General features: G+C 65.1%; 1 protein-coding gene across 1 annotated transcript; it reads left to right on the forward strand.

The window, feature by feature from the left end:
* Window positions 1-1,502: 1,502 nt before the first annotated feature.
* On the forward strand, window positions 1,503-14,145 carry TNFAIP2 (TNF alpha induced protein 2). The gene is made up of 12 exons (XM_080808612.1): window positions 1,503-1,517; window positions 4,292-4,652; window positions 4,961-5,630; window positions 7,569-7,683; window positions 7,846-7,968; window positions 8,083-8,183; window positions 8,828-8,926; window positions 9,430-9,553; window positions 10,408-10,530; window positions 10,775-10,930; window positions 11,070-11,191; window positions 12,526-14,145. The coding sequence occupies exons 2-12, from the start codon at window positions 4,307-4,309 to the stop codon at window positions 12,665-12,667; spliced, it is 2,121 nt and encodes a 706-aa protein (XP_080664738.1). The 5' UTR covers window positions 1,503-1,517; window positions 4,292-4,306; the 3' UTR covers window positions 12,668-14,145.
* Window positions 14,146-14,390: the final 245 nt, after the last annotated feature.

Consider the following 14,390-nt stretch of genomic DNA (forward strand, 5'->3'; position numbering starts at 1 on the left):
CAGCAATTTCCCAATCTGTTTGGGGTGAGGAGAGGAGGCCTGGCCGGAAAGTGTGGGATTGCACAAGGAGGCCACAGGAGGCAGCCACAGAGGCAATGAGCCAGGAGCTCTGCTTTTCATCCTCTTCGGCCCTATGTCACTGGATGAATTGGGGACCTGGCCTTTCGCCTCCCCATCTGTTCGCTGGGGAGCAAATGCAGTGACCCTCCCAGCCCTGGGGCACTGTGGCTCTGAGGGATCATCTGAACTGTCAGCCCACGACCCCCTCCCCCAGGGACTGAAGAGAAGAGTGTGGAATCGGTCTTAAGGGCCACTTCCTGGCATCCCCCTCCCCTCAAGAACCCCCAGGGACAGGATTAGGGGCAAGCCCAAACCTGGCACTTGACTTCCATTCCCAGGGAGGTAAAGGAAGTTCTCCGTCCCAAGGGGCACCTCCAGCTCCCCCTCCCCACCGCCCACTCCCAGGCCCCAGAGATCTGTGCCCAGCTGCTGGGGGAGCAGGGAGGCCATGGGAGGGCGGCACCAAGGGTGAGGCCAGCGAAAAATGGGAGGGGCAGGGGTTCTAGCAATGAAGGAAAAGGGAAGCTGGTGCCCAGCTGGGAAATTCCTGAACAACGTGGTTCTTTCCAGAGGGCAGGAATTCCTAAAACGAGAAAGAGAGGTGAGTCCCTAATGGTCGCTCTTCACCAGCAACAGCCCCCCCCCCAAGCCCCAGCCGACGGCAGACCCCGAGAAAGGGCCACGCGGACGAAGGGCAAGGCCGCACGACCTGAGCTGTCGGGTCGGACCCGGTGCGTCCCGAAGCCTGTCCTGGCCCAGCCGCAGGCCCAGAAAGGGAACGTGGTCCCGTGGGAGTCCGGCGGGTGTGTGACCCCGCGGGAGCTGCGGGTCGCTTGCCTTTCTGAGCCCTGTTCCCCTGTCAAACAAGAGCGCGAATGCCGGGCACCCCGCAGACGTGCCCTTCAAGAGCTGTCCCGGACCCCCTTGCCCTCGGGCGCCTGCTCCAGCGGGGTCCCTTCCCCGCCGCCCCGGTGGGAAGGCTCTGCCCGGACGCAGCAGTCCTCGCGCGGCCCAGGGCGCCAGGGCGGGGGCGGGGGGACCCGGGGACCCCGCGGGGCCACCGTCGTCGCGCGCGGCTGGGCCCCGCTCTGTGACGCGGGGAGGGGGTCGCGAGCGCGCGGCCCCGGCCGGCCAATCGGCGGCCGCCGTCGGACAATGGGCCCGCGCCGGCCGAGCCCGGGCCCGCGGGGTGCCGTTCCCCGCGCCCACAGCAGCCCCGGCCGCTGGGAAGGCGTGACAGCCCCGCTCCCTCGAGGGGCGCGCGCGACTCCGGGCTCGGGCGCCCAGGGTCGCGCTCGGCCTTGGCCTCCGCCCGCGGGTTTTCCGCGGCCGCCGCGGGCGGGGCGAGCGGGGCGAGCGGGGCCAGCGGGGGGAGGCGGGGGGCGGGGGGCGGAGTCTGCGGCTATTTCAGGCGGCGCCAGGCTCCGCGGGGACAGCGGCGGCCAGGCCCGGACACAGTAAGTGACCTCCGCTCGCACCGCGTCCGTCCCCCGCCGCCCCGCGCGGCTGCCCGCCCGCCTCCACCCCGGGCTCCGGGCGGGCTCCCCCGACGGAGCGGCCGGCACGGCCCGACCCGGGCTGGGAGGGAAAGGGGGGGCGCAGAACGCTCCGAGGACCGCAGGCCTCCGGCAGCCCCACTTCTAGGGAAACTGAGGCCGCCGCAGCGCGCTAGGGTGCAGGGGGCCCGGGATTGGGCCTGCAAAGGGCGAGGAGGGGGGTGTGGAGGAAGGCGCAGGGGTCCCTGCGGCTTTTGCAGAGGACCGGCCCAGGGGGGTGGGGCCGGCAGGCGGAGCCGCTTTGCTGCCTGAGTCTGGGTGTCCTCTTTGCGGGATCCCTGACCCCGGGAAGGAGCAAAGGGGGTGTGCGGTGCCTGAGGAGAAGCTGGGGGGTCAGGAGAGGGTGCCACCGTGGGGCCACAGGCTGTGGTCACATGCTATGACCAGGCAGGGCCCTCGTGTCAGCAGCCTAGAGCCCAGGCTGGAACGCCTTTCCTGCCCTCTTCTGCTCTACCCCAGTGCTGAGGCTGGCTTGATGGACACAGGGAATGGGACAGGCACCCTTAGGAAGGCTGGCTAGGGGCCAGCACGGGGCTGTGGGGTTTTGCCACTTCCTGTCCGCGGCACTGTGGGGTGGGGATCTTTGTGCCCATTTCACAGACGGTGGTAGGGTGGTGGTGTCCACGCGCTAGGGAGCGGTCTAGATGACCCCCCTGCCGCTTCTCTTTCCACTGCACCAGCTGCCTCTGAAAATCAAGGCCTGGGATGGCGCCGAGGGGGCCGCTGCAGGACCCAGAGGGTGAGGAGGATTTTGTACCCGAGAGGCAAGGAGGCAGCCATGTTATGTGGGGACCTGCAGGAGCCGGGTGTGAGGTCAAACAGAGCCCGGCGCGCGCGCGTGCTCCTGGGTGTGTGTTTGTGTGTGTGTGTGAGTGGGCAGAGGGGAGGCTGGTGGGTCACAGCAGCCCTTTCCCTCACCCCAGCTGGAGAGCAAAGTGGGGGTCTGGGCAGTGAGCTGGCTGGACCAGCTCCTGTGGGTGCGCGGCGTAACAATGGGGCGGGTTAGGGGAAGGAGCGGACGGGTGGACGGGCAGCGCAGAAGAGCCCAGTGGCCTTGCTTGCACCTTGGCTCTGGGGCTCTCTGGGGCACCCCTCGCTTGGTCCTGGAGTGGAACTCTCAGCCCCAATGGCCCAGGAGAGGCGCCTGCAGTCCAGTGGTGTTGGACTTGGCTGAGGGCACTTGGTGAAGCCCTTTGGGAGAAACTTGGGCTTCCTGCCCCCCCACCCAGGTAGCTCTGGCCAACGTCCAGGGTTGTGATGAGGCCCGGAGTAGCTGGGCTGGTAGGGAGGTAGTATGGGCTGTGGAAAGAGTCTGACAGGCCTAATCCATACCTGCTATGTGCTTGGGGCAAGCACCCCCCGGCCCCCTTTCCTGCCTCAGTTTCTCCTGGATGAGGGATCACCCCACCTGCCTTGCAGGGCTGTGGCAGGGGTGAATCAAAGTCATCGTGTTGCACGGGTCACAACTCGTTGTATTTACTCTTGGGAGGGCAGGGGGCAGGCACTGTTGTCCCGGATCACCCCAGTCGTCAGGGAAGCCCGACCCCATCTGCTCCCCACTCCCAGCCTTGCCTTGCTCCCCTCTCCTGGGCTCAGCCATGTTTCCCTCCACGGGTGCTGGCCTTGCTTTGGTAACAGTCATGGTGCCGGGGAGGGTGCTGCCGGACACAAGGGGGTCCTACATCTCTGAAAGTGGCCTGCAAGGTGGTGGGGGACATGGAGCCAGGGGGACCCAGCACTGGGTGATCCGAGTTACCAGCCTGACCTGTCAACTGTAGGGACATTTCCCCGGATCAGTTTTGTGCAATGAGGATAGCAGTACCCCTCCCTGAAGGGAATGAGGAAGAGATGGGACGGGCACCAGGGACGGCACGGAAAGTGGAAGTCTTTGTGACGATGATGTCACCCCATTTGGGAGCAGCCGGGGTGAAAGGAGAGCCCGGAAACCTGGTTCCTGGCCCGAGTTACTGCGGGACCTCAGGCAGCTGGGTGCCTCATTGGGCCCCTTGTCCCTGCTGACATGTGGAAGTCTTCAGGGTCCTTTCCCAGCCCTTGAAGTTGGGGAGGGCACTATGAGTTCTAGACCTGAGCCCCAAGGCGAGGCGAGCGGGTCGGGCTCTGCTCCCCTTGTGGTCACCCCCAGGAGCAGCCATGTTTCTGCTCAAAGCATCCCTCCGCGGCCCCACATAGAGTAGAGAAGCCAGATGCAGGCTGAGGCGCGGAGGTTGGGGCAGCCCCTGCTCTGGGCAGTGGGACGGCAGCCTGGCTCCGCCGCCTCTCCCAGGGCCTCCTGGGATGCAGGATGGAACTCATGGCGTCCAGTCCTTTCTCCTTGCCCAGGGGGTGGGCTGCTGAGGAAGTCTGTGCCAAAACGAAGTGATGCCCCCTCTGTCTGGGAGTCTTGGCATCTCCAGATTCTTCCCTGCTTCTGGTGATTTGGGGAGGTGCTGGGGGGTATTGGATTTGTGGGTGCTGAGACACTGGTGTCCGGGGAGGAAGCTGAACGGTAGGTGCCCCTGTGGGCCAGGTAGCCTGACCCTGACGGTCGCATGGCAAGACGAGATGGTGCCACCGTGGCGGCCGCCGCCGCCGTGTCCTCGGGCCTGGGAGCTGCTGTGTGTCCCCCTGTCTGCTGCGGCGGCTCTCTCATTCCGCCTCCCCTTGCCAATCCGCAGGCCTGAGCCTCGGGGATGCTGAAGATGATGACTTTCTTCCAAGGCCTTCCAGGCCAGCAGACGGTGCCAGGGGTTCTTGACTTCCCCAGAAGCTCCCAGAAGTTGCCCTCCACATCCGAGGTGGAGTCCGAGACCTCCATGTCAGAGGCCTCTTCCGAAGACCTGGTCCCGTCCCTGGAGGCCAAGGCAGCCCCGGAGAGCGACAAGGACCAGTTGACAAAGCAGAAGAAGAAGAGGCCCAAAGGCCTGGCCAACATGTTCAGCGTCTTCACTAAAGGGAGGAAGAAGGGTCAGCCCAGCTCAGCAGAGCCGGAGGGCGAGCCCGAGTCCAAGCCTGAGTCCGGCCGCCCGCTGCCCACAGGTAGGCTGGGACCCCGGGAGGGGGGTAGGAATCGGGGATCAGAGCTGGCGGGGCGCGGGGGGTTGCTGGGCAGGGCTGGGGTCCATCCGAGGTAAGGGCCCCCTCACCCTGGGCGCAGGGAGGCCGCCAGCGATGGGCTGGGCCGCGTCTCGCCTCCCGGCTCTCCCCTGCGCCGCCCAGTCCTGGGGCCGGCCGGGTCCAGGTCCGGGGCCCCGGCGGGGCTCTCGGGGCGCACCCCTTCCCCTGTCCCGGGTGGGGGAGGCGGGGGGCGCCGTCGGGCGGCGCTGAGCACCCTGTCCCGGCTGCAGTGGAGGAGCTCAAGGCGGCGCTGGAGCGCGGGCGGCTGGAGGCGGCGGGGCCGCTGCTGGCGCTGGAGCGGGAGCTGCAGGCGGCGGCGGCGCGGGGCGGCGAGAGCGCGGAGGAGCTGGTGCGGCGCCAGAGCAAGGTGGAGGCGCTGTACGCGCTGCTGCGGGACCAGGTGCTCGGGCTGCTGCGGCGGCCGCTGGACGCGGCGCCCGAGCGGCTGCGCCAGGCCCTGGCCGTGCTGGCCGAGCAGGAGCGCGAGGACCGCCGGGCGGCGGAGGCGGCGGCGGCGGCGGCGGCGGCGGGGCCGGGGGCGGCGGGGCCCGGGGCGGCGGCGCTGGTGAGCGCGCGCCCGCGGCTCTGGCTGCGGCTGTGGCGGCGCGGGGTGGCGCAGGCGGCCGAGGAGCGCCTGTGCGCGAGGCCGGCCGCGGGCGCCGAGGGCCGCTCGGAGGCCGAGCGCGTCTTCCTGCACATGGGCCGCACCATGAAGGAGGACCTGGAGGCCGTGGTGGAGCGGCTGAAGCCGCTGTTCCCCGCCGACGTGGACGTGGTGGCCGCCTACGCCGAGAGCTACCACGAGCACTTCGCGGCGCAGCTGGCGGCCATGGCGCAGTTCGAGCTGTGCGAGCGCGACACCTACATGCTGCTCGTCTGGGTGCAGAACCTCTACCCCAAGTGAGCGCGGGGGGGCTCGGGCGGGGGCCGCCTCGGGCCCCGGAGGCTCGGGGGAGCCGGGCCGGCGCTCGGTGGGCTTTGCGCCGGGGACCCTCAGCCGCATTCCACGGTGGGGGAAACTGAGGCACGGGGCGCGGCAGGGACTTCGTCCTCCGCTCCTGAGCTCCCAGTCTGAGGAGGGGGCGAGGCGGGGCACCACCCAGAGCAGGAAGGGCGGAGGCAGTGGCCGGGAGCCCCCCGCAGGGACCCTGACGGGCGCGTTGGTGCAGTCGATTGTGGAGGAAGCCACCCCCGACGTGACGCAGGAGGAAGAGGAACCAAACTGCGGGAAGGAAGAGAGGCGGGCGGGGGGTGGGGGGAAGCAGGCCTGGAAGTCGGTGGAGGGAGGTCGGTGTTCCCAGCCAGGGCAGTCATCCTGCAGCGCCCGGGGCTGAGCGCAGACACCTGGGAGTTGTGCAGAGTGCGAGGGTGTCTAGCCAGCGGGCTGTCCGGGGCACTCCCAGGGAGCACAAAAGAGGGGCAGGGCAGGGCCCCGTGGCCCTTGTGCAGGCTCACCTGGTGCGCCCATGGCAGAACTGGGTTCGAGGCCCAGGGCTCCTTGGGTGGGAGGCTGGCTCTGCCAACAGAGCGCCTCAGGCACCCTCTGATTCACCCGGACCCCCTGGGGTCCTGAGCACATCTGTCATTTGTCCCCGCTCCGTGAGGAGTGCGGTGCTGGGTGGAAATGCCCAGGGCACGGGAGGCTGGGGGTTCCTGTGCAGGCCAACTCCAGCCCCCAGGGTAAAGTCTGCAGGAAGCCTGGAGGTACAGACTGTATGAGCAGCATCCGAAGGCCTCGGAGACACATCTGGGTGGCCAGTGGTCTCACAGGGTGCTGCTGGTGGCTCAGCCTCCAGCAAGGGGCCAAAGGGAGGGTGCCATGGGACTGGTGGGTGAGTCAGCAGGGCACAGGGAAACTGGCGGAGGGCAGGGGCTGAGCGCTAGACAGGCCAGTCGTGAGCCAGTTTCTCTTTGCTTATCCTGACTCACCAGGAAATACTGGGCATTTGCACCTCAGTCTTCCTGTCCCAGTGACCTCAGGCCTTTGGGCCTGGGGCCCACTGGGGTCGGCACGGCAGGAAACTGAGGCCAGCAGGGCAGAGCCCTGGAGAGAGGGAGTCCCACGGGTTGCCGTCAAGCCCTCTGTGGCCAGAGTGGCCAGAATACAGGGAGGAAAGGGTCCCTGCCACAGCCAGGCTGGGAGAAGGGCGAGAGGCCCCTTCTTGAGTGTCCAGGCAGACAAAGGCCCCTGAGGAAGTGCCAGGGAGGGCTGGGCCGTCCCTGGGGCTCCCGGATCCCACACAGGCGCCACAAGAATGCAGTGGCTGGGGTGGGGCAGCCCTTCCTGCCTGCATTGACCCACCCTCGGGGGGCAGCAGGGCCAGCCAGGGGGTGCTGTGCGGGGCAGGCAGGATACCCGAGGCCAGGGAGCCTGGAGTGCAGTGAGGGAATGGGGTAGGGACAGGGTGGAGATCCGGCGGCCAGTCTTGTCTGTGGGAGCTGGAGGCCTTGTCGCGGGGAGGGGGCTGGACTCCAAAGGCGGTCAGGTCTGCCGGGCGAAGGGAGTGCTGCCGGGGCTGGAGAGCGGGTCCCCACAGCGCCAGGCGAGAGATGGTGGTGCTTGGGCATTGGGCAGCGTGGCTTGAGGCCGATCTGTTCAGTAGGAGGGGATGGCCGGGAATGAGAGGGTCCAGACAGGCATGGAGATTCCAAGGCTTCTGACTGGAACCCAGCTGAGCAGATCTGGACCCCATCAGCAGAGACAGAGAAGCAGGGAGGGGCGGAGGGCCATCAAGTTCTGGGGCCGACAGAGACGGAGGCCGAGAAGGCGGGCTCCTGGATGAGCCACGGTGCTAGGCGGGGGCAGTCTTCCTCACGCTAGCCCCCCTGTGCCCTCAGTGACATCATCAACAGCCCCAAGCTGGCAGGAGAGCTGCAGAGAGTCCGGCTGGGGAGCCTTCTGCCCCCCCGGCAGATCCGGCTGCTGGAGGCCACGTTCTTGTCCAACGAGGTGGTGAGTCCGCGCTGCGCTAGGGCTGGGTCCGGGGCGGGTTATGAAGGGAGCTCAGGGAGGCTCGGAGACGCGAGGGACGCCGGCCAGGAGCTTGACGGGGACTCCCGTGTGGGCCAGGCCGCCGGGCTCTGCGCTGCCCTGACCCTCCTCTCCTACCCCCAGGCCAGCGTGAGGGAGCTGATGGCCCGCGCCCTGGAGCTGGAGTCACAGCGCTGGGCCCAGGACGTGGCTCCCCAGAGGCTGGACGGCCACTGCCACAGCGAGCTGGCCATCGACATCGTCCAGGTGCTACGGCCCGCCCTGTGTGTGTGTCTGCGCGCGTCCGCTCTGAGCGCCGCCCCCCACCTTGTGCCGGTGCCCTCCCCCGCCCTGGTCTCAGCTCACCCCTCACCCCTGCAGATCATCTCCCAGGGCCAGGCCAAGGCCGAGAGCATCACCCTGGACCTGGGTGTGCAGATAAAGCACTTGCTGCTCCTGGAGCTGGCTGCGTTCCTGAGGAGGTGGGTGTCGCCTGCCGGTGCCTGCAGGGGTGGGGGAGTGGGGGCTGGTCCCTGTGGCCACTTCTCTCGGAGCCACCTGTGCTCCCTTGCGTCCCGCGTGGGTATCCAAGCTACATCAGCGTCCCCTTCCTGCCTCTGGAGTGTCTGTCACTAGGAGCAGGAGTCCTTCCGTCCTCCCGAACCTTCCGCCTGAGTCCTGAGAGCCTCGGGTGATCTGACCGCCCAGCAGGAAGCCCGCAGCTGCAAAGACGATGCCCCACGGGGGACTGAGGCCCTGGCCTCCCTGTGGTAGTGCTCCGGGGCTCCAGCCCACCAGCTGCCTCTCTCCCCGCCCCCGGGGACTCCTGCATCTACCCATTGACTCCCATACACCCGTCCTGGCTTCCAGCTGTAGAAGGATCTGAGGGGAGGAGTAGGGGCCGCAGGAGCTCGGCAGGGTCCTTGGCTCCTCTGACCTTGGCCTGCCAAGCCAGTGAACGATGCTTAGGGGCTGGCATCCCCTCCCTGGGCTGTCAGGAGCCTGCCAACCGGAAACGCACTCTCTGGGCCTGGGGGGGCGGGGCGGGGCTAGGAGGCAGGGCCAAGGCCGCTCTTGTGCCGGTGTTTGTGCTGGGCTTTGCATGTGCCCCTTCCGATTTCGCCAGCTACCAGCGAGCCTTTGATGACTTTCTGGAGAGATGCAGACCGCTGAGAAATTACAGGGGCAATGTCATCGCCAACATCAACAACTGCCTGTCCCTCCGGTAAGGGGGTAAGGGTGCTGGGAGGGCTTTGTAGGAGCGGGACTCACTGGGCTGCCGGTCTGCTGGAGGAACAGGACGGCTGGGAGGGGGAGGGATTACGAAGCACCTGGCTGTGAGGAATTGGGTCTGTAAGGTCTGTAGGGGCGGCAGCAAACATTTTTCAGGTGCTGCTGGGTCAAGCATTCACGCAAAGGCTCTACGCCCCTTATTTGTTTCTTGTAGGGCCGCTAGGAAATGGATGCGGAGGCCGCGTCCGTTAGGCAGATGGGAATTGAGAGCAGGTGGTGGCAGGTGTTCCTGGGGGTGGGAAGCCTGAGTGCTGCCCCTGGAGCAGGGATGGGATGGTCCCGACTTGCTTCCACAGGGAATGGGGAGTCACGGAGGGTTCTACAGTGGGGAGGCGGTTTAGGAAGATTTGCCTAGGGCCAGTGGGCTCTCTGGGTAGGAGACTCTGGTCTGGACAGGGCTGGTGTGATCTCTCTGCCCCATCTGTGTCCTTTCAGGACATCCATGGAGCAGAAGTGGCAGAACCCACAGGACCTCCCGGGCCACCTGCTGGACCCCCTGAGGGAGCTCAAGAGTCACGGCTTTGACACCCTGCTCCAGCGTCTGTTTGGGGACCTGAAGGTACCGGAGCCTGCCTCCCCGGGGAGCCTGCCGAGCTCAGCGTGGGCGGGGGGGTGCAGGGAGAGACCTGGAAGGGAGAGATGGCAGACGCAGGCCCTGGTGATGGGGGCCACTGAGCAGTTTTGACCTCGTCCCCACCCCTTCAGCCTGGGCTTGGCCTCACGGGGGCCCCTTGGGCTGGGAACCCGCAGAGGAGGCTTCGTGCCCCTCCCCGTGCAGAGACTCAGCCCGGGCCTGTGCACTCCTTCTCCAGCTGTTCCTAGACCTGTTTGCGCCCCACCCCCATCCCCGTGACTCCCTTCCAGCGGGGATGCAAAGAGCCTTTGGCAGCCGCTGCCCCATCTGCCATGGGCCAAGTAGTCCACAGAAACCCCTTGGCTCCCTTAGCAGAGAGGGAGGCAGGGGTCCCTGGAGGGAAGGAGTAGGAGCTCCCTGCCCGCTTTCCACGGGAGCCTGCCCTGTCCCCACTGCCCAAGGCGGAAGACTGTGAGTAACCAACCGGGGGTGAAGGCCGGGCGGTGACCCCTGATGACTTGGCACAGGTCCTCACAGGCCCAGCCAAGCACAAGTCCTTGTTTATGCAGGAATTTATTTATTTCAGAGGGGGGCCATGGAAGAGGCCTCAAGGCGGGCAGATGGCCTCCCGGCCCCAGAGCGGCCGCTGGTTGACCTTAGAGATGGGTGCAGGGGCCCTGTCTCCACTTCCGGTCTGGGAACAGGGCCCAAGTTCCGCCCCGGTGCCTCGGGGTCCCGAGTCCTCGGGTCCCCCCTGGCCCCTGCGCCAGGCTCTGTGTGTGTCGCCGTGCGTGTGTCTGTGGGGTGTGACCAGACATCCGGCCTCTCTCCTGTCATAGCCGCTGTTCAAGAAGTTCACACAGACCCGCTGGGCGGCCCCGGAGCAGACCCTGGAGGAAATCCTCTCCACCGTGGCCGACAGGCTGCCCGAGTTCTCGGAGCTGCTCGACTGTTTCCGGGGGGTGAGGCTGTGCCGGGCTGGGGGTCGGGCCTGGCGGGGGAGGGGGATAGAGGGATGGGGGACAGTCTGGACTCGCACCCGAACCCAGGTGCCAGGCACACCTGCACACACACACGCACGCTCACACGTGAGCGCACATATGCCTCTGCCCCTCCCTGGACTCCCCCGGCTTCGGGGCTCAGAGGGAAGGGGGTGAGCTCCCCGCCAGCAGCGGCTCACACGGCCCTGCCCGCTCGCCCTTCCAGGAGCTCGTGGAGGTCGTGCACCTGCACCTGGTGAAGGAGTACATCACCCGTCTCAGCAAGCGGGGCCTGGTCCTCAAGACGGTGGACCAGCAGCAGCAGCTGGCCGGACACGTCCTGGCCAACGGCGACGCCATCCAGCGCTTCTGCGCCCAGAACGTGCGTAGGCTCCTGCCTGCCCCTCCCCCAAGCCCTGCAGGGACCCCCTCCTCCCCCCCGCCCACTGAGCGTCTCCGGGCCCTCGGGGGAGCCCCTCCGGGAAGGGGTGGCCGGGCTCCAACCAGACCCGTGCCCGCAGGGCTCCTCGGCGACCTGGCTGCATCACGCCCTCCCCAAGCTCGCCGAGATCATCCGCCTGCAGGACCCCAGTGCCATCAAGATTGAAGTGGCCACTTATGCTACCTGGTACCCCGACTTCAGGTGAGAGCCAGGGCACCGCAAGACGGGGCTGTCCGCAAGGCCCTGCTGGCGCTGGCCAGAGCCTGGGGGAACTGGCCTCGGGGCCGCGGGGCTGCTAGGGCCGATTCCAGTCCCAGCCGTTAACCCTGGCGGAGGGCTGGCCGAGCGCTGGACACTGTGCTAAGACGTTTACAGTGGCTCATTCACTGGAAGCTCACTCCAACCTTACGAGGGGGATGCTTTTCATTCCCACCGAGGCCTGGAAAGCTTCAGGAAGGTGTCAGGCGACACAGCTAGCCAGGGGTAAAGGCAAGATGCCAAAGCCAGGTCCACTGGCCCCACAGCCCATGCCTTTAGCCTGATCTGATACTGCCCCTTAGAGGGGAAATCGAGAGCAGAGACACTAGGGACCTGCTGGGAGCCTTGCTAAGCTGGGGCCCACGCCTGGGGTCAGCCTGGGGGTCATCAAAGCAGAGGCTTACCCCCCAACCTACGATCCGGTGAGCTAGGGTGACTCTGTCTAGGCTGCGTCCTCTGACGTGGTGGGGAAAATTCGAGCAGTCTTGAGTGGGAGTGCTTATCCCAGTCCGACCTAGTCTAGCCTCTTTTTGATCCCCTCCATCCATCCACCCGCCATTCGGCTTATCGACGCACTCACCTGTTCATCCGTCCACCCGTAAAGACACCCGTCCACTCATCTCCCCGTCCGTGGATCTATCCATCCCTCTGCTCCCACCCTTCTACCTTCTACCCAAAAGTCCGTCTGCCCGTCCTCCCACTCGTCCCTCCCTCCTCTCATGCACCCACCCGCCCATCCTACCAGTTACTAAGTGGTTTCCCGCTAAGTGCTGGGCTCTGTTGTAGGTATTGGGATACGATGAAGTACAAGACAGACCAGGTCTCAGTCCTCCCCTGTGTAGCTTACAGCCTAATGAGGGTTAATAATAATGAGTAATCAGGGAAAGAAAGAGTTATGAGCTGTAAAGGTTATTTAAGCAAGGTTGTGAGGCCAGGAGGTGCTGACTTTAGAGATGGGAAATCTTGGGGGCAGTGACATTTTCACTGAGGCCCAAAGTGTGAGAAGGAGCTGCTCGTCGCCGGAGCATGGGAAAGAACACTTCAGGGGGACAGCCAGTGCAAAGACCTGTGGCTGGCAGGTGTTTGGTGCACTCTAGGGAGGGACAGGTGTCCGGGGCTGCTGGAACACGGTGGAAGAAGGAGACTATGACCCCCTCGTGGGCAGGGGCTCGGCTGCAGGGCCCTTGTGGCTGGGGCTAGGAGTCTGGGGAGCTGGGAAGAGGTGTGAGTGGCGGTGTTGGGGACGAGGCTGGACTGACAGATGCTCTTCTCTCCAGCAAAGGCCACCTGAGTGCCATCTTGGCCATCAAGGGCAACTTGTCAAGCAGCGAGGTCAGGAGCATCCGAAGCATCCTGGATGTCAGCACGGGGATGCACCAGTCTTCCAAGCCCCTATTTTCACTTATAAAGGTCGGTTAGCTTTCCCTGCGGCCTGGCCTCCTTGGGAGCCCCCAGCGAGCATCGGACACCACCCCCCTGGTGGGCGACCATCCCACTTCACGGCCCCTCAACAGGCTTCGTGCCTCCTGCTGCTGCTTCTGCCCAGCCTTGGCTAAGGCGTGAGCCCCTGGGCAGCTGGACTGGATAGGCCCGTGCGGGCAGGGGCGCCATCGTGGGGAGGCCATGAGTTCATCCCCCTGAAACTCCTTGTAAATGACGATTGATCATGTGTGTACTGAAGGGGGGAGCCAGAAGGGAGAGTGGCCCAGAGATCCCGGGTTACCTCCCATCCAGGGGGCCCCTCCACAGTCTGTCGTAACTGTCCTCCTCATGGCTGGGCCTGAGCACCTTCCCAGCTGCCAAGCGCTGAGCTTTGCCCATCCCGCCGCCTCTGGCCCAGGGTGTAGTGAGTGGGGCTCAGTGTGTCCATGGAAACGAAGGCAGAGCTAGAAAGAAGAAAACAATGAACTCTTATCTGGACCCTGGACATCCTGGGTCTTCCACGCAGGGATAGGCCCGGACGGGGGCCCTCCGTGGGGCCTCTACCTGGAAGTCAGCCTGAGGTCTGAGCAGGGCTGACTTGACCTCTGACCTCCTGGCCTCTGGGTCAGTGTCCTCTTGCTACTAGAGCACATTTCCACAAACATGGTGGTTGAAACCAAAACTTAGCTTTCAGCCCTGGAGGTCAGAAGTCCGACGCAGGTCTCATGGGCTAAAGCCAAAGTCAGCAGGGCTCTTTCCTTCTGGAAGGTTCCGGGGGGAATTTCCTTGCTTCTCCCGATTTTTAGAGGCTGTCTGTATTCCCTGGCCCGTTTTCTCCCTCCATCTTCAAAGCCAGCAGGAGCCAGTCAAATCTTTTCACACCACGGACCTCAGACCTCCACTCCTGCCCCCTCTCCCACTTTTAAGGACCCTTTTGTTGACCTTTGCCCCACCCAGAATACCGGATCAGCCCCTATTTTAGGGTTAGCTGATTAGCAGCCTTACCCCACCTGTAACCTCAGGCACTTTGCCACAGACCCTGATGTAATCACAGGTGGCAGGTGTTAGGGCGTGGGCTTGGGGGGGGCATGATTTGCCCCTGGCCTCCCCCCACCCCCAATGGTGCCTTAGCCCACCCCGGGAAGACATGGCTCCATGTCTAGACACACGCCTAGACCTCTGCCGACCCACGAGGCCCCCTGAGCCTTAGGGCGGGACTCAGCCGTGTGCCCCTGAGCGTGCTGAGATGGGGTCTGGAGCCAGTGCCCTTGGGCTTGTCCCCGCCCCCCCTACTTTCCAGGTACTGTGGCCAGGAAGTGGCCCATGTAAATGGTGCACAAGGGCCTTTGTACATTTGTAGGAATTTGTGTGGTTGATGTTGTTAATATTATTTTTGATAGTACTGCTTTTGTACATATGTACTCAGGACAGGGTCTGAGTTTTTATAGCTTAATATAAAACTGATTTCCAAAGTGGCTTGGAATGATTTATTTGGGGAGCAGGAAGGGACAGCGGTGACTTTCTCAGCCTCCTGGGCCTGGGAAATCCTGTCTCCCAGGCTCTGTGTCAGACCCCCTGTGAGTCCAGCCTACGGTGCCTCCTCCTCCTTGAGCTTTGGGGGGCCGGCTCTGCCTATGGGGCATGGCCAGTCGTTTCTCTCTTCTGTGCCTCAGTTTCCTTACCTGTAAACAGGGGACCACAAGCCCCTTTGGTCTCCCCT

The sequence above is a fragment of the Martes martes genome (genome assembly GCF_963455335.1).
Source record: "Martes martes genome assembly, chromosome: 7".
Classification (NCBI taxonomy): Eukaryota; Metazoa; Chordata; class Mammalia; order Carnivora; family Mustelidae; genus Martes; species Martes martes.